We start from the raw sequence: 17,763 nt of genomic DNA, 5'->3' as shown, positions 1-17,763 counted from the left end.
GCCGGGCGGGCGCGCAGGCGCGGTGGCCCCGCCGCCCCTTCCCACCCGGACGCTGCCGCGCGAGGGGCGCGGGGCTGGCGGGGCCGCGGGGCCGCGGGGAGGAGCAGCTCGTCCGCCCCCGGCCCCGCCGTTACCTGTGCCTGGAGGTGATTTGAAGGGCAGGGCGGAGAGGCCGGAACCTGCCGAGCGAGCGCGCCGGGCCCGCGGCTCCCTCCGCGGCTCCCTCCGAGGCCCGCTCCGTGGCCCGCTCGGCCCGTGGCGCGGCTCGGGCGCTGCCACGCCCCCGGCAGGGCCGCCCCTGGAGGTCCCCCTGCCCCGGGAGCTTTCGGGGCCCAGGGACTTGGAATCAGGCTTGACCTAGGATGACCTGCCATCCTAGTGACACCGTTAGCGACGGGAAAGTTCGCCCTTCAGCAGTCGGCCAGGACTGTGGTCTAACGGGGCCTAAAGTAATACCAACAACTCCCGTTTATGTACTGCTTTATGGGTGACGAAGTTTAATTTGCATCCATCGTGCGGTGTAGCCCTCGTGAGTCGCTGAGGCCCACTGTCCTCCATTTACAGGAAACAGGCTTAGGGGAAGAGTCCTGGAGATTTCCATAGAGTCGGAATTCGGAATTCAAACCTTAATCTCAGCACTCCTTACCCTGACGACTCTGTTTCGGAGCCGTGGAGGCACGTTATAGATCACATTTCACCCATGGTGTAATAACCGCTCCTTCGTTCATAGCGAGTTTCCCAACTGGTGGTGTCACAGGTGCAAGACTGGCCCCCAAAAGACGGGCTCTTAATGTGAAGGTGCTTTTTCCAAAGCTGGGGAAGGCGGCAGTCGCGCTGCTGTCCTCCCACACTGATGAGTTCCCCCTTTCCTCTGGTATATTCTCTTCTGCCCAGCTTGGCTGAAAGGAGCATTAGTTAGCAGATTTTTTTTTTTTTTTTTCGAATTTTGAGATCTGTGCAGCTCTGGCTGGTCTGAGACTTATGGGCAGCTCTGCCTCGACCCTAATCCTGCCATGCCTAGCTTAGACATCTGACATTGTTTCTTTCTGTTCTCTTTCCCCTAGGAGCAGCTTTCTCCTCGGACCCTACCATTCCCAGCCCTCTGGCCCCACTGCACTCCGCCTGCTTCTTCGTCTTTTCCTCTTCTCTGGTCACTCCCACCCCCACATCCTCCCACCCACCCTCTTCCCCAGGCTCCTGCACCACCTCTGTCTCAGGTCCAGGCCCTCAACTCATCCTGTGGTGTGGGTCTTCCTCTGGGAAGGAGGGAGGAGGGACCAGGACCGGAACTGCACAGTGGTTGTCTGGATGGGCTTAGGAGCCTTTTTGAAGGACCTCCTTGCCCCTATCCCGGGTCTTTGATGCCTTTCCAAGCCCCTGGAGCTTCCCAACCTTCCCCTGCCTCCCCATCAGGAGACCAGAGTATGGAGGAGCATCTGGCTGTCATGTACGAGAAGCTGAGACAAGAGGTGAGCCTCTCACGAATAGTGGGAAAGGATATAGCGACAAGCTAGTCAGCTCAGTTCATGGCAGGCACCTTTCCTGGGGACAAGGGTGTCCCTCTGTTTGAACCGAGAACAGTTAGATTGGAGATGACCTTTCACTTGGGGTAGGAGTGGAAGTCAGAAGACCCTAAACATAAATAACTGAGAAATGGGCCAAAGCACTGAGACAGGCCTGTAAATACAGTCACTCAGGAGGATTCCACGTTCAAGGCCGTATACATACCCCGTCTCAAAAATAAGTTAACTCCATACACCCTAAAATGGGGTTTTTCTTTCCCACTGAGTTGATGCCGTCTTCTCCCACCCAGCTTCCCACCCTCTTCCTTCACTCCCACGACTACACTCTGTACTCCATGGATGTGGAATTCATCAACGAGATCCTGAACATTCGAACCAAGTAAGAGTTGGTGAGGGAGGGAAAGAGGAGCCAGTGCTCAATAAATCCCTGAGCCCTTCCCAGGGAAGGTCCTAGCTGCTTCTTGAGACTGTTCTCCACTTGGCAACAGAAGCCAGTTTGATGTTCAGTTTCGCAGTCCTGACACCTCTGTCCCTTGATTCTCACAGGGGGCGGACATGGTACATTATATCCCTGACCCTTTGTCGCTTCCTGGCATGGAACTATTTTGCACAGTTTCGGTTGGAGGTTCTACAGCTGACGCGCCACCCTGAGAACTGGACCCTGCAAGCCCGCTGGCGTCTAGTAGGTCTGCCCATACACATGCTCTTCCTGCGTTTCTACAGGCGTGATAAAGAGGAGCTGTACCGGTAAGGGGGCTTGGGACTCTAGGACCAGCTTTCTCCTGCCCCACTGGGCCCACTCCACCTCTCCACCGTTTCGTCTTCTCTGACTCTCCCACCCACCCTCTTCCCCAGGTTCCTGCACACCTCCTCAGGCCTAGGCCCTCAAGTCGCTGTGTGTGCTTCTTCCTCTGGGGACTTGGTGATCTGGTCTCCAGCAGTCCTTGGCGTGTCCCGGTGTGGCTGTGGGGATTTGGGTCTGGTTTTAAGGTCTCTGTTTGTGTACATGTGGTGGTGCACATGACAGCATGTAAGTCAAGGCCCAGAAGACATGGGAGTCGGACCTCTCCCGCCACCATGCCGATCCTGGGAACTGAACTCAGGTCCTGGGGCTTGCCCCCAAGTCCCTGAACTCAGCCATTTCAGCAGCCCTGTCTACTGTTAACAAAATTAATGGACTTTTGTGTCTGTTAAGAAATGCCCGACTTTCAGTTTCTTCCTGCTACTTGGACCTGACAAGTGCTCAGTACATAGTAACTGAGCAAGTAACTCCTGCTTCCTGGAGGATCAAGTTAAAGACCAGCCTGGGCTATATGGAACCATCTCAAAACCAAATGAACAGAGCACATGCTCAGTTCAGTTTCCCAACTATAGGTGAAAACAGGGTTAAGCGTCTAGTGCTACATCTCCCGCCCCCATTCTTCCGCTCAGCCTGTAACCTTGCACTTAAGCATCTGAATGAGTGCTTTCTGGGCCGGCAAGGCTTCCAGGCTTCGGTCCAAGCCTGCTGAGCCTGGGACCCACACGAAGGGGTAGGACCGACCCCCTGGCTTCTGCCATGGTACATGCACCCACCCACCAGGTTCCACCCCACCCCGGAAAACAAGTCCCTGTTCAGCAGCTCTGTCTCTTGGTCTAATACCGATTTTCGTGCTGGGAATCAGTCGGAGCTTTAGGAATTCCAGGTTCCCAGGTGGCTGGGCAGTGCTGTGACCATGTTGTCCCAGTGTTCAGGCTGAGAGCCTGTCTCAAATGAAAAGTTGACCAGGTGACCCGTCACGTGGCGGACTCTAGGAGTTTGTCTTAGCGCGTGCTTGAACTTGCCTTAGCACAGCCTACCTCCCTCAAAAAGCCTGTCTTCCCCAGGACCTTTGACGCCTACTCTACCTTCTACTTGAACTCCAGTGGCCTCATCTATCGCCATCACCTAGACAAGGTGAGTGTCAGGACTGGGTGGGGAGGGGAAAAGGGTAGAGGTCTGTGCTCCAGCCTCCACTATCCTGTCTCTGCAGCTGATGCCTTCACACTCGCCATCAACGCCTGTGAAAAAGCTGCTAGTGGGAGCTCTGGTGGCCCTAGGGTTGTCAGAACCAGAGCCCAGCTTCCACCTGTGTTCCAAGGCCTGATCCACTGGAGGCCTTCACTGGAGTGAAGGCAGCACTGACGACTTTGCTACGCACAAAAGGAGGTGAAGGCGGACAAGACTGTCCAGAGCCAGCCGCCCTCACTCTCCCCTCCTCCCCTCTGCCCGTCTCATGCTGTGTAAAGCTGCTGTGTAATTTAATTTGTAAATAATAAAGTTTAAACAATGACTCGAGGTGTGTTTTCACATCCCTTTCTATGGGTCCCGAAGTTCTCACACACGTCATTCCAAAAATAATTTTATTTACTAGATATCAAATAAAGAATGTAAGGAAGAGAAAACTGTGTTTGTTGTTCAGTCCATTTGTCATTGTCTAGCCCAGCTCTTCTCGTGTCTTGCCCACTTTTTTGGGCATTTTCTTAGCATGGGGATCTTCCAACTCCTTGGCCTTATAGTAGTGAGGAGCCACTTCCAAAAGCCAGCTGCTTTCAATCTCCAATACCTGTGAGAGGGAGCAGAAAGCCACAGGGTCCATTTACTTTCAAACTAGAATCTTAATTGCGTGGTCAAAAAGGCTCCTCTCCCCACTGACGGAGGGCAAGGAAAAGGCACCCAGCTATGTTTCCTGTTAACAGGGCAGACTTGCCTTGACGTGTGCTTAAGATGCCAGGTGAGCGGGCCCGGAAGTCGCCTGGCCTCAGGACAGGCCTCATCTGCTTTCTTTGCCTGTGTGACCCCAGTGGGCGGTGCACACTCCCTGGCCCTGAGCCAAGGGCCTCATGCTTGCTACAGAGCACCATCCCCGAGGGTCCGAGATATCCTCAGCCCACCCTCTTGTCCACATTAAAGAGATGTTTATGGGTGTTGGGCCTGCACCTATGTCTGTGTACTACATGTCCGATGCCTGGAACTGGAGTTCTAGGCAGCTGTGAGCCACCACGTGGATGCTGGGAATTGAGCCTGGGTCCTTCAAAACAGCAGCAGGCAGTACCCCTGACCGCTTCACTGTCTCACTGGTTCTGGGGTCTTTGTTTTCGCATCTGTATGTTAGTGTGTGCGCGGGTACAGTGCATGCAGAGGCCAGGAGACGGTGACGGAGGACCTAAGCAGGAGCACAGGCAGTTGGAAGCTGCCTACCTTGTGTCCTCTGCAAACCACTGAGCCATCTCGCAAGCCCCAGTTATATTTGGAGAGAGGGTCTCACTGTGCTGCTCAAGCAGGGTGTGTGGCCTGCCTCACCTTCCTGAGTACCGGGATGACAGGCCTGGGCCATCAAGCTCAGCTTCCGGTACTGAATGAATAACAGTTCTCAGATCAGGGAAGACAGCTGCCAGAACCAATGTTCTGTATTTATTTGTAACGATGCCGAGGACTGTACCACTGAGATAACACCCCAAGCATATACTAAATTTGATTTATCTGATCCTACATTAAACTAAGGGGCCTTCTTGTTTCGATTCCAATCGCAGAAACTGAATGGAACTTGAGATGCCAGCATTTGGTCTCCCAGTCTCCACCCATCTAAGTGAACGATGGCGCCTTACCTGTCTCACGAACTCCTTTGTGGTCAAGACAAGCTCGTGGTAGAGCAGCCAGCGTGGCTGTTGTTCAAACAGAGAGGAGTTGGGGTGGATAAACACTGTCTGCTGCTGCTTCACTGTGCGGTAGCCGCTCCGGGTGAGCCTGGCTGTGTGGTAAAAATAACCCGAAGTGATGGCCTAAGGAACAGGCAAGAGAATCAGATTGGGGACCACGCAGAGGCCTTCTGCTTACCCTTTGAACTCAGGTTTCTGGAGAACTAAGAAGGTGAGGCATCCGTGGAGAACCCTCTGACTAGGCAGACAGGGCTCCACAAAACACCAGCCCAGGCGGGGAGACTGCTGTGTGCCCTCGGCAGGGGACTCAACAAACACTGACCTACAGGTATGGTGACGGAACTGAAGAAAAGCAGCTCATTTCTTTCTTATTTTTTGACACAGGGTTTCTCCAGCCTTGGAGGCCCTGGAACTCGCTCTATAGGCCAGGCTGGCCTCACACTCCGAAGAGATCCCCCTGCCTCCACCCGCCCCACGCTGGTATTGAAGGCGTGTGTCACCGCTGCCAGCTCAGGAAAGCTCTTTCAACAGGAAGGAAAACAGCTTCAGGGAGTCCCTGAAACTGAGCAGATTCACTAGGCCCCCTCCTGCCAGAGTAACAATAAATGCTGAGTCCTCTTCAGATGGGCAAGCTGCGAAGATGGCTGAGGTCTGACCACTGTCTGGAAGAAACAGACCAGTGGAGCTACCTACAAGGAGTTTAGACCAACCAGCCAAGTCTAAATGACACTTTGCAACCTGCTGAGGCACCTGAAGCTGTCCCGGCTTCCCAGCTTTTGTGAGCTGTCACCCACGCTGGGCTGGACTTCAGTGACACTGTCACTGAGCCATCTCTGCTCACTGGTTCACAAGCTAGGCTTTTGGTGCTATCTGGACTTGGTCTGTGTGGGGCGAGAGACGTGTGTGTCTGTCATATAACAAAGTGACTCCTGTAGGTTGTCCACTGATTTACCAAAAGGACTCTGGGCACTGGTGGCGCGCACCTTTAATCCTGGCACTCAGGAGGCAGAGGTAGATCTCTGAGGTCAAAGCCAGCCTGGTCTATACAGTGAGTTCCAGGACAGCCAGGGCTACACAGAGAAACCCTGTTTTGAAAGAAGAGACAACAGGAAAAAACCAACATCCAAAGCACCGACCTTGCGCACACGGATGTAGTCTCCCTGGCAGGAAGTCGAGCTGACCTCCACGCGCTCCAGAAGCCCCTCCAGCTGCTCCCGCACATCCCGGGCTCGGCGCATGGATCTGAACTGCACGAAGTTCTCATAGCACCACTGGGAAGAGTATCCGCTTTCGGCCCACTGTCAAGATGGAGGGCCTTCAGTACACAGCAGGACTTAGTCCCCACGCTGCACGAAGCCCAGCTGCCCAGTGACCTGTGTGTACACGTTGAGCAGAACCAGGTGGTCCCCGCCAGGGAGGAAGAAACTGACACGGGCATTGTCGGCGTGCACGACCTTGTCCTTGGGCCGGTAGAAGATGGAGTTGTTGACAGACAGCATAGCGGCCACTGTGAGGATCTCTTCCGAACAGCCGTACCTTGGGCAGGAAGGGCACGAGGTCAAAGCAAGACAGTGGGGAACAATCCCAGGCAGGCACAGGGATGCCTGACCTCAACCAGCACAGGAACAGCTTCTTCCCTCCTTCCTTCCCCTCAACATTTATTCACGTGTATAAACGTTCTGCCTGCGTGCATGCCTCAGGCCCCTGAGGTCAGAGAGCTGGAGTTACAGGTGGCCGAGAGCCACCATGTGAGTGCCGGGAGGTGGATCAGGTCCACAGCGAGAGCAGGTGTATTTCTAAGCCCTGGGCCATCTCCCAGCCCAGACATCTAGAGAGGTGCTCCCCACAGCCCTGTCTGATTGACCTATTCTAAGCCCTGGGAAGAGGGAGGGTCCAAAAGCAGCCCACTCCAGCACCCATCAGGTCCTCCACTTCCACCCACCGTCGGGGATTTTATTTCACCAGTTAGTCAGTGCTACAACTGCTGGTTCCGGGCCTGTACCTATACTAACCAGCCGTGCCCAGAGACCGTCAAAATCAAGGACAAGATCCTCATGGGCCTCAAAACGGGTGGAAAGACTTCTTAAATAGTATTTACTTAAAAGACAACCAAACAAGGCAACACCACAAAAACATGATCAAGAGAAAGCGAGGGGACTTTTGGGGTTAAGGAAGTGAGTCCGGCCTGTGACAGGAGCCGGGTGGGTAAGGACTTACTTCTCAGAGGCCAAGATCATTTTAGACAGCATGGGGTCCACAGGCAGCTCTGCCATCTTCCGACCAGACTGAAGAGAGAGAAGGCGAAGGCGAGGCCGGTCCTCCCTCAGAGTCCTCCCCCCGCCACCCACGGGGTCCCTGGGGCCAGCCTCCTCCCACCATGCCCCTCACCGTGGTGAGTTCTCCAAGGTGGTTGAGGGCCCCAAGTGCATATAGCTGTTCCAAAGCCAGCAGCAGCGTCTCGTACGGTGGAGGGTCCAGGAAGTCAAAGTGCATCAGGTCATGGATCCCTGGGGAGGGAGGGAGGGAGGGAGGGAGGGAGTGCTGTGCAGGCCCCAGCAATGCCCGGGGCCAGCCAAGAGCCTGGTGGCCGACTCACCTAGGCTCTTCAGCAGCAGCACGACGTTGCCCAGGCTGGTCCTCTGGATCTCGGGGACCGTGGTCTCCTCCAGCTCATGCTGATAGGCCCAGGCGGTATACAGGCGGAAGCACTTCCCCGCAGCCACCCGCCCTGCGCGGCCAGCCCGCTGATTGGCTGAGGCCTGTGAAGAAAGGGCGGTGCTGTCCACGACCCCTCCTGTGAGTCAGCTTCCTCTGGGGACGGGGGTCTCCCTCTCCACAGGCTGACCTTGCTGCAGGGTATAACTGTGAGCGACTCCATGCCTGTGCGAGGGTTGTAGCTCTTCTGCTTGCAGAACCCTGGGTCCAGCACGTAAATGATGCCCTCGATGGTGAGCGACGTCTCCGCAATGTTTGTCGCCACAACCACCTACGCGAGAGGACAGTCACCCTGGCGTGGCTGGGCACCCTCAGGAGGCGCGCTGCACAGAGGGTTAGGGCAAAGGGGGCCGGGAGGGGGCCTGGCGGTCAGCGGGGCACAGTGAAGAATGAAGCTGGACTCAGGGTTCTTCAGTCGGAAGGTGGGTGCCCACGTTCCTCCCTCACCCTCCCTCGGCATCCGTCTGTCTTCACACACCACTTGTGGTAGCAGCCTACTCACCCAGCTCCTGCTTCTGTCTCAGCCTTCAGAATGGTCCTTTTGAAATATCTAACCTTCAGTTCCCCAGATCCAACTACACAACTCAACCTAAGTCCCTCAGAGCCTGGACTGTTCCACCTATGGCTGCTTCTCTGATCTCGCCTTTCACCCTCCTTCACAGTGTGCTGGGTCCTGCCCTCCAAGCGCTCTCATCTCAATGACTCCTCTGGGCACACCTTTCCGAGACACGCTCTGCACCAGCCCCCCTCAGCAGAGCAGCCCCGCCAGACAGCAGTCTGGGCCTCCTTCTGCTTCCCTCTGCTCTGCCCTGGCCTTTACAGAGCGCCCTCCCTTGCACCAGAAAAACTCTGCTCTTCCTCACCTCGGCCCAAGCCCACCTGCGCACGCTGGCCTGAACCTCTCGGCGAGCTCAGCGCTGCTGGCACAGCTTCGCTCACCCGCTGTCGTCCCCTCTGACTGAGGCTCTGCCTTGCCTGTCAGCGTACCTCACCTGCACACAGCGGGGCAGCGCTGGCCACCTCCCATGCAGTGCGCAGTGCGCACTGGGTCTCAATGCTGGGGCTTTGCGCATGCTGGCCCAGCTCTTTGCGACCTGGTCCACATCTCCAGAGCCTCAATAAACATGTATTCAATGAGTTATGCGGAGGAATTTTCATTCAGAACATGGCTGCTCTGACAAGAGATCATATCCAAGACCCTCTAGGTCTGTGTGAGCCGGCTGGAACAGACACAACCTTAATCCCAGGAGACAGTGCCATGCAGATCTCTGAGCGCTAGTCACTGCTGTTCAGGCAGTTTGGTTGGGTGAGTAATTGAGAAGCCGTGCAGTGGAGTAGAGTTTGTGGCAGTTCAGTTTGTGGAATTTAGAGAGAGTTTTACAGAGACAGGTTGGAGAGAAGCTAGACACAGGTAAAGACAGAACGAGCCAGAGAATGAGAAGGAGCCAGAAGATTAGAACAGGTTGCTAGTGTTAGTTTGAGGCCAACCAGAGCAACTCAGTGAGAAACCAAGAGCAGCCAGATTAAACCAGTCGGCTGGGAGGAGTCTGAGCCAGAACACCGGAGCTGAACCAGCCAGCTATGAGCTCAGAAAGAACAAGGGTGAGCTTATTCAGCAGGAAGTCTCAGAGGCTGAAAACATTCTAGGCTAGGTTAGAGTGCATGGAGGATGGATGCTTCCAGGACGAGGCCGAGGTTAGCAGACTGAGGCAGTAAGCCTCGAAGACGCTATCTAAAAGAGTCGCGGCCCTGCCTAAAACCCTTTGGTTGCATTTGTCTGGCATCTACAACGTGAATGCTGTGAAAGCGATACACTTGACCCCTCCAGTGCTCTCAGACTTCAAACACCCTCAGCTTTCTCCTCGGATTTCTGCAGGCGTTTTTCTCAAAGGGCCACCAAACCCCATGTCCTGGCATACAAAGGCTTCCTCCGTCCACTAATCCTGAGTCCGTCTCTCTCCAGGGAAGAACGAGGGCAGGCCTGGCTGCTCCTCAGCTGTGTCCAGCCAGGGGCCGGCACCTGCCTCCTCCAACCCTTGTGTGTGCTGCCTGGGGAGAGAGTGAATAAAGGCTTCTTCCACTGACCTTCCGGGCCCCAGGAGGCGTGGGCTGGAAGATGCGAGCCTGCATGTCTGAGGGCAGGTTGGCATAAATGGGCAGCACCAGAAGCTCCCGGATTTTGGAACCCAGTCGGCGGCAGCGGTCCTGGAGCATCTCACAGGCAGCCTCGATCTCCTCCTGAGTGTGGCAGGACGGCAGTCTTCCAGTCAGTCACAGGACCCACACACAGCCCACCCCCCTTTCCCTCCACAGCACACACCTGTCCTGTCAGGAACACCAGGATGTCCCCAGGGGGCTGGGTCACATGGATCTGCAGCACGGACACCACACAGGCTTCCAGGTAGTCAGCCTCTGGGGCCTGGGGAGGAGGAGGGGAGCCCCAGGCTCAGAGGACGCCTGCTCAGCAGACGCGCCGCACCACACCATCCCTTGGGACAGGTCCCTGAAGCACCCCTGCCCCCCCGCCTGCACTGCTGCCCACCCCCGGCACCTTGGTATAGAAGATGTCAACTGGGAATCTTCGTCCAGGGATCCGGAAGACAGGGGCATCATCAAAGAAGGTGGAAAACCGGGCAGTGTCCAGAGTGGCTGACGCTACCAGGACCTTGAGCTCAGGTCGGAACCTGGCCACATCCTTGATTAACCCAAAGAGGATGTCTGTGTGCAGGGTCCGCTCATGCGCCTCATCTACCATCACCACACTGGGGAGGAAATGAAGACTGTGAGGGAGAAGAGTCTGTGCAGTCAGGGCTGTCCAGCAGCTGTCCAGAGGAAAGGAGGGAGCTGAGGAGAACCCGGACAGATGGGGCAGGGGCCAGGGTTCTGTGATCTGTAGCCCATCTGGCCCTGGCCAAGAAAAGCCGTCAAGATGAGGTCGGTAACCCGTCTCAGCAGTGAAGTGCTAGCCACCAGGCCTGATGACCTGAGCGAGCCTGATCCCCGGGACCCACATCACGAAAGGATAGAATCGACTCCTGCAAGCTGATTACATATATGCACACACACCATGAACATACACATACACACGTGCGCGCGCACACACACACACACACACACACACACGAACACACACACGCGCACGCGCAGTCTAGGAGCCAGGACTGGAACGGGGCAGAGGTCTCTGCATCGGTCAGGAGTCGACACACAGCTGCTCTCACTGCAGAACTGGAAGGAAGAACGAGCCTTCACATAAACAGAGCCTGGCACGAAGGCTCTTGCTTGAAGTCTCAGTACTGAGACCCACAGATTGAGGCCAGCTCAGGCTACATGGTGTATTCCAGGCCAGCCTGTGCTACAGAGTGAAACCCAGTCTCAAACACGAACAGGAACTGGTGGGTCAGACAACTGGCCCGTGGGGAGAAAGACTGAGGAAGTACCTCTGAGGGACTCGGGCAGCGAGGCGGCGGGCCCAGAGGGCCCGTGTACCTGTAACTTGCGAGGTCAGGCTCAGAGAGGAACTCCCGGAGTAGCATTCCATCTGTCATGTAGCGGAGGACAGTCCGCTCTGACGTGCAGTCCTCAAAACGGATGCTGTAGCCAACCTGTCAGAGACAGTTGGAGACACAAGCGATCAGGGTCCAGACGTGAGGTGGGAGAGGCCTCCCCCTCATGACCCCAAGGACTTACCTCGTTCCCAAGTTTCACTCCCATCTCCCGGGCCACTCGGGCAGCCACGCTCATGGCTGCCACTCTCCGGGGCTGGGTGCACGCAATCTTCATCCCCTTCCGTGTGTACCCCTATGAGGAGAGAAGAGGAGGGCTGCTCCTCTGCCCGACGCACTGTCATGAGCCAGGCAAGGCCAGGGAGGACAGAGAGGAAAGCCAACAGCCCCCACAGCCTTCTGGTCATGCTCAGGGCTCTGCTCAACTTGAAGTAACAGGGTCAGACCCAGGTCAAAGAGCAGAACAAGGCTTTTACTCTCAGTTCTCTGGCCCGCAAGGGGAAAGCAGGGCTGAGGACACACAGGGTAGACGTCCATGGGGTTCAAGTTCATGCCAGTAACCTCCCGCCACTCGCCGGGAGGCCTCTTTGCTGGTAACTCACACTGGGTGTGGATGTGATGGCAGTGAGAACACGGCACACAGCTGTCATCTCAAGAACCCTGGGACTTGGCGGAAAGGCCTCCTTCAACCAGCAAAGGGGGTCTGCAGGACCGACGCAAGCCTGGGCGCCGAGGGACCACCATGACTCACCTCCTCAAAGAGGTACTGTGGGATCTGGGTGGTCTTCCCGGAGCCTGTCTCACCCTCAATGATGAGGACCTGGTGATTGGCGATGGCGGTCAGGAGCTCCTCCCGGAAGGGGAACACCGGAAGGCTGCGGCGGACGGCCTGGATGGACTCCTGCTGGGCCCGAGCTGACCGGGGTGGCGCTGAGGACGGCTCCTGAGGAAGGGGCGAGAGGCTGGGGGCCCTCCACCTGCACATCCCTCACATCCCCCTCCCCCAGGCTCACATCCTCCCCTCTGACAGCTCCACCTTTATCCTCACATCCCTGACTCCCCTCTTACCTCGTCACCATGGAGCTGGGTGGCACGGACAAACTCGATGGTCTCGTCCTCCTCCAGCACCAGCTGGTACTTGGGCTCCTGCGAGGCGGCGTCTCGGGCCCCAAACCTGAGCGACGCAGCACCTAGCCGGGCCTCCTCCCAGCGCCGCTGCTCCTCGCCTGGGGCTCCCGACTCCTCCTCCACCACGTCCACAGCCCTGGCTGGCTATGGGAGAGAGCAGCGACAACCTGAGGAAGGGGCCCGCTGTCCGGCTCCTCCTCTCCCGCCGGGCGCCATCACTCGGCCTCGCCCACGGCGGGAGGCCTGCCCTCACCTGTCCGCGAGTCTCCTTGGGCATGTGGTAGCGGTTGGTGGCCTCCAGCTTCTCCTGCTCGCCGGCCGCCCGGTACTCCCGAGCCAGGTCGCGCACCCTCCGCTTGTACCTGAGCTCCCTGCGCTCGTGGCGGCTCAGCTCCACGTCCCCAAACAGCACCTCCTCGTCAGCCAGCTCCGCCTCCAGGTCCTCCAGCTTCTCCCGCTCCCGCTTCGCCAGGTACTCGCGCCGGGACTTCTTCCGGAGCTCAGGCACCTGGGACAGGAAGGGTCAGTCAAATCCACACCCACAGGAGAGTGTGAGAACTCGGAAGACCACAGTGTGAGAACATTGGAGGCTGGCTGCCATGTTTTCATCCCGTCTCTGGACAGGGAGAGCCACGATTTGCTCACACACTCCATGGCTGGATCCTACAGTCAAGAGGGTTTGCAACTTTCTCCTTCTGCAGCCCAAATCCTGTCTTTCCTGGTTCCCGCCAGGCAGGCCCCTCCAGACTCTGAGCACCCACCCACACTCCACCACACTCGCTCCGCAGCCCCCCCCCCCCCCCTCAGCCCCCCCCCCCCCCCCCCCCCCCTCGCTCCGCAGCCCCCCCCCCTTGCTATGGCCAACCACTCCGTCAGTCTTCCTCTTTGTCTGCAGATCTGGTTTTTTGAACCCTGGGGTCTCACCATGGCTTTCCGGTCTTCCTCAGCCATCTTGAGGCGCTTCTGAGCCTCCTCATAAGCCTAGACGAGACCACGTAGAGGGACGTGAGGCCAAAGATGCCACCATCTATGACAACTCCCCTCAGGGTGACAGATGCCCCTCCCTGCCCCTGCTCAGGGAAGAACCTCTGTGAATCTCAACCCGGCAGTGAGAGCCTTAGCCAGAAAGCCCCCGTGAACCCCAGTGACAACCCTGTCTTCCCGGAGACACCCAGCAACAAACCCAGAGCTACCCACACTCTTCAACTCACCTTCTTATCTGAGCGCTCCAGCACATTCCGGGTCCGGTCCTTGTCCCGCCGCCGCACCCGCTCTGCAAAGGCATCACGCTCCTCCAAGTCCTGCAGACGCTCACGCTCCGTCCTCTCCCACTCATCCTCCGAGGCCGGCTTCTCCTCCGTGGGTGACTTACCCCCCCTGGATCCAGACCAGGTTCAGCCAAGGGGCTACCTCGGAAGCTTAGCACCCCCACAGCCAGCCAGCAACTCAAATCCCTCCCTCCTTCCTTCCGACTTACCCTGCCCTTCTCTTTCTTGCCTCAGAAGCCTCCTCCTCCTCCTCCTCCTGGTGTTTCTTCCGGAGGTGTTTCCGTCTTTTCCGCTTCTTCTGGAGGCTGCTCCTGTCCTTGTCCGCTGCCTCCTCACCACTCTCGCTGTCTTCCAGCAACTTGTAGGAGCGGTTCTTCTCTAGCAGGGCTCGGGCCTCCCGCTCGGCTGACCGAGCTGGCTTTTCCACCACGGCCTTCCGGGGCACCTGTCAGTGGAAAACAGGCTGCTATGAGCACTCGTGACCCAAGCAATCTCACCTGCTTACCGAGGAATTACTTTATTTTAAGACAGTTTTCATCTTTCTTTTCTGCCTGGTTTCGCTCCATGTTCACAGCTCAAGGCTTCTGAACTTCCAGGAATGGAGTTAGCAAATGATTACTGAAAACTACCCTGTGGTGGAGGGAGAGAACCAACATCTACAGGCTGTCCTGACAGCCACACGTGGGCGTACCATCACACCACAGAACTTTTTAAAGTTTCAATGATTCCCTTTTATCTTTGTGTGCATTGGTATTTTGCCTGCAGTGTGTGCTGTGTAAGCTTGTTGGATAACCCTAGAAATGGAGTTCCAAAAGTTGCAAGCTGTGTTCACTGGAAATTGAACCCAGGTCTCTGGAAGAGCAGCCAGGGATCTTAATTCCTGAGTCGTTTCTCCAGCCCCACAAGAGTTTTTTTTTTTTTTGTTTTTTTTTTAAAGAATCAGCCCTGAACTCAAGTAGTTTATATTCTACAACCCAACTTACATTTTTAAGTTGGGTTTTACTAGTTATTTATTTAGATACGGGTTCCTGGCAAAGCCACCCCATCCCCTGCAATTACAAGTGGCTGCCCGAACGACACCTGGTTGCTAGGAAACGAACTCAAGCCTCCGGATGAGCTACCGGGGTTCCTAACTGACGGGCCATCTCTCTTGGGCCTATCACCCTTTTTTTTTTTTCTTTTGGTGTTTTTTGAAGCAGAGTTTCTGTGTGTAGCCCTTGGCTGTCCTGGACTCACTCTGTGGAACACACTGGCTTCGAACTCACAGCGACCCGCATGCCTCTGCCTCCCGAACGCTGGGATCACAGACGCGCGCCACCGGGCTTCTATCGTATTTCTTAACGGCTCATTGCCGTAGCTCTGTTCTTTTCCCCAGCGCTGAGGATCCCGAGGCTCACTGTGTGCTACACTAAGCTCTTTACCAACTGAGCCACATCCTTAGCCCTGGAATGTGAGCTTTAAAAACGTGCGCAGACCCCTGTCTCCTGAGTCTTCTGCACACAGCTGTACGCCCAGCATCTAGCACAGTACCTAGACAACAGAGGACAAAATCAAATGTGTGGCCGAGCCAGGAGCCGTAGGCCCGTTATCCCCGTACCAGGGATGCTCGCCGCAAGCTCGAAGCCAGCCCGTGTCCTATACTGAAAGTCCCAGGCTACCCTACAACACAGAGATACCCTGGGCCGATGCGGCTGCGAGCGGGCCGCCCTGGCGGCACACACCTTGCTCCAGAGCCTCAGTGCGAAGTCCCGCGCCGGGCCGCCGAGGTCCAGGGTGTCGGTGTCGCGCAGGCGCTGCACGAACTCCTCGGCGGAGGCGCAGCGCTGCGCCGTGCCGATGAGAAACTGCGCGACGTGCCGCTCGCTCAGCCCCAGCACCGAGTGCAGCTCCTCCTGCACCCAGCGCTCCAGCCCCGCCGGCGTCGCCATGGCGGCGCGTCCCGGCCAGAACCGCGGCGGGGCCAGGGGCGGCCCGCTGCGCCACCGCCTCGCACCGGCCACCGGCCACACTCAGCGTCCAAACCGCGGGGCCCAACGGCTCTAAACCGTCTTCCGGAAGCGCGAAACCCGGAAGGAGTCCCGTCCTTCCGGCTAGAGCTCGACGGTGGCGGGGCGGGCTCAAATCGCGCAGCCTCTTTTCCCACGCCTCCGAGCGCGGCCTTGCCCGAGCTCTCTGCCGCCCCCTAACGGTCTGTGCGCGGCCGCTGCGCTCAGCCAGTACTAGCCTAGAAGGCTTTCCAAATAGCTTGGGGTAAAAGGAGCACAAATCAGGTTTAGGTAAACAAAATACATACTGAAGGGCTGGAGTTTGGCTCAGCGAACTCGAGTTCGATTCCCGGCACCCGCAATCCTCTTTGCTAACCGCTTGTAACTCCAGGTCCAGGGAGACATACACATCGTTTAAAATATTAAAAGAATTTAGGGGCTGGAGAGATGGCTCAGGGGGTGGGTAAAAGAACTGGCTGCTCTTCCAGAGGACCTGGGTTCGGGCCCAGCACCCACATGGCAGCTCACAACTGTCTGTAACTCCAGTTTTAGGGAGTTCCATTTCTAACGCCCTCATGCAGACATGGGCAAAACAGCAATGCCCGTGAAATTAAAAAATATAGATATTTAAAAAATTTCACAAATAAGAAAATTAAAGGTATATAATAGAGATACGATGCGTAGGTTGGCTGAGAGTTCGGGTGTCTTTAGATTTTAAAATGATCTATCTATTTTATGTGCACGTGTGTTTGCCTGGATGAGGTCGTCTGCACCGAGTGTATGCAAAGGCCCCTTAGGGTCAGAGATTCTGTGTCTGTGTGCAGCTACAGGCAGTTGTGAGTTAACTGACGTAGTACTGGGAGCCAAACCCCAGTGCCCTGAAGAGCAGCCAGTGTTCTTAAGCACGCGTCTCCAGCTCCCTTTCTTTTCTGTGCCTACATGTATATGCAAGCACGTATACACTCGGGATCTGGAAGAGGGCCGTGGATCTCCTGACTCTGGAGTTACGGGTGTCTCTGAGCCTCCGTGTGAGCGCTAGCAGCTGAAACCAAGTCCTCTGAAGAGCAGCCAGCTCTCTTAACCGGAGGCCATCTTGGCGGCCACTGTTTTGCTTTGAACACAGGGTCTGTAGCATTCGCTGCCCTTATTGGACTGTGAAGCTAAAGATGACCTTGAAGTCTTGTCCCTTCTGTTCTTAAGTGCTGGGATTATAGACATGTGCCATCACATTTGGCTAAAATGTGTCATTTATTTACAAATAAGATACTTGTATATAAACGCTGAACAAAGGAATGAAAGGCAATTTAAGTAGATTCTATCTCAAATCGATAGGCGGCAGGAAGAATGGATAAGGTTCGAGTATTCCACGTTGTAAAAAGCGATCCACTCGGATATGGACACCTTAGCACTTAGCTACTGTGGATGAGTTTCAGGAAATGTCCCAGAGAGCCCAGGCGTCACAGGTCTCAGACCTGACCAGGGACAGGAGTTGAATTTCGGAATAACTGATGGTCTTTGCTTCCTTTTCCAGTTCCTATAGAGGCTGTGGCTGAAGAGGGGATGGGAGGCAGCCTTTTTTTTGTTTGTTTTTGCCTATCGACTGCCTTGTCAGATGCAAGCTCCCTGAATACAACATAACTTGAGTAGTCTATTGGTGTTTCTATTGCTGACAGACAGCAGAAGTTACGTTGGATCAGGTCCAGGAACCCAAGTGAACAGGACGGTATACATGCTTGTTGTTCCTGTTTGGGGAATCGAGGCCAGACAATTTCTCAAAGAACATGAGAAAAGCTCTGTCTTTGCTGTTGTCTTTGGCAGTATTAGCTTATTTTGCTAATATGATAATATATAATATATATATAATATATATTATATTAGCAAATACATAAATATAATATATATAATATTATATACAATAATTTATATAATATATATAATATTCATATATATATAATATTCCTCT

The 17,763-nt window shown here is 55.7% G+C and overlaps 2 protein-coding genes across 4 annotated transcripts in view; one reads left to right on the top strand and one right to left on the bottom strand.

Moving 5' to 3' along the window:
* Positions 1–3,835, top strand: part of CUNH6orf136 (chromosome unknown C6orf136 homolog) — a 4,506-nt gene extending 671 nt beyond the window's left edge. The window contains exons 1-6 of one of the 3 annotated variants that reach the window (XM_055597020.1): positions 162–449; positions 1,065–1,469; positions 1,814–1,902; positions 2,070–2,270; positions 3,390–3,459; positions 3,536–3,835. In XM_055597020.1, coding sequence (XP_055452995.1) covers positions 363–449; positions 1,065–1,469; positions 1,814–1,902; positions 2,070–2,270; positions 3,390–3,459; positions 3,536–3,649 — 966 coding nt within the window. In that variant the 5' untranslated portion in view covers positions 162–362 and the 3' untranslated portion in view covers positions 3,650–3,835. Of the gene's footprint in view, positions 1–161; positions 450–1,064; positions 1,470–1,813; positions 1,903–2,069; positions 2,271–3,389; positions 3,460–3,512 lie in introns of those variants that run through there. The other 2 variants (XM_055597022.1, XM_055597021.1) reach the window with 2 other exon arrangements.
* A 56-nt stretch (positions 3,836–3,891) lies between these two features.
* On the bottom strand, positions 3,892–15,866 carry Dhx16 (DEAH-box helicase 16). Its single transcript, XM_055597019.1, has 20 exons — positions 15,537–15,866; positions 14,025–14,260; positions 13,759–13,924; positions 13,472–13,528; positions 12,801–13,055; positions 12,488–12,691; positions 12,171–12,362; positions 11,604–11,714; positions 11,403–11,518; positions 10,468–10,678; positions 10,237–10,335; positions 10,002–10,154; positions 8,047–8,187; positions 7,798–7,960; positions 7,590–7,708; positions 7,419–7,486; positions 6,575–6,737; positions 6,338–6,499; positions 5,151–5,324; positions 3,892–4,108 (listed from the first exon to the last, which is right to left on the bottom strand). Exons 1-20 carry the CDS (start codon positions 15,741–15,743, stop codon positions 3,980–3,982), a joined length of 3,126 nt encoding a protein of 1,041 aa, XP_055452994.1. The 5' UTR covers positions 15,744–15,866; the 3' UTR covers positions 3,892–3,979.
* Positions 15,867–17,763: the final 1,897 nt, after the last annotated feature.

The sequence above is a fragment of the Psammomys obesus genome, unplaced genomic scaffold (assembly GCF_907164565.1).
Source record: "Psammomys obesus unplaced genomic scaffold, mPsaObe1.curated_primary_1811, whole genome shotgun sequence".
Classification (NCBI taxonomy): domain Eukaryota; kingdom Metazoa; phylum Chordata; class Mammalia; order Rodentia; family Muridae; genus Psammomys; species Psammomys obesus.
Note: the sequence above shows the minus strand (reverse complement) of the source record. Positions and strands in the feature narration are given on the sequence as shown.

Coding starts and splice junctions, on each gene's coding strand:
- Dhx16 (XM_055597019.1), bottom strand. CDS start 15,743: ATGGCGACGCCGGCGGGGCTGGAGCGCTGGGTGCAGGAGGAGCTGCAC. Junction 10,679..11,402: donor CCTGACCTCGCAAGTTACAG/GTACACGGGCCC, acceptor TTTCCTCCCCAG/TGTGGTGATGGTAGATGAGG. Junction 5,325..6,337: donor ACTACATCCGTGTGCGCAAG/GTCGGTGCTTTG, acceptor CCTGTTCCTTAG/GCCATCACTTCGGGTTATTT.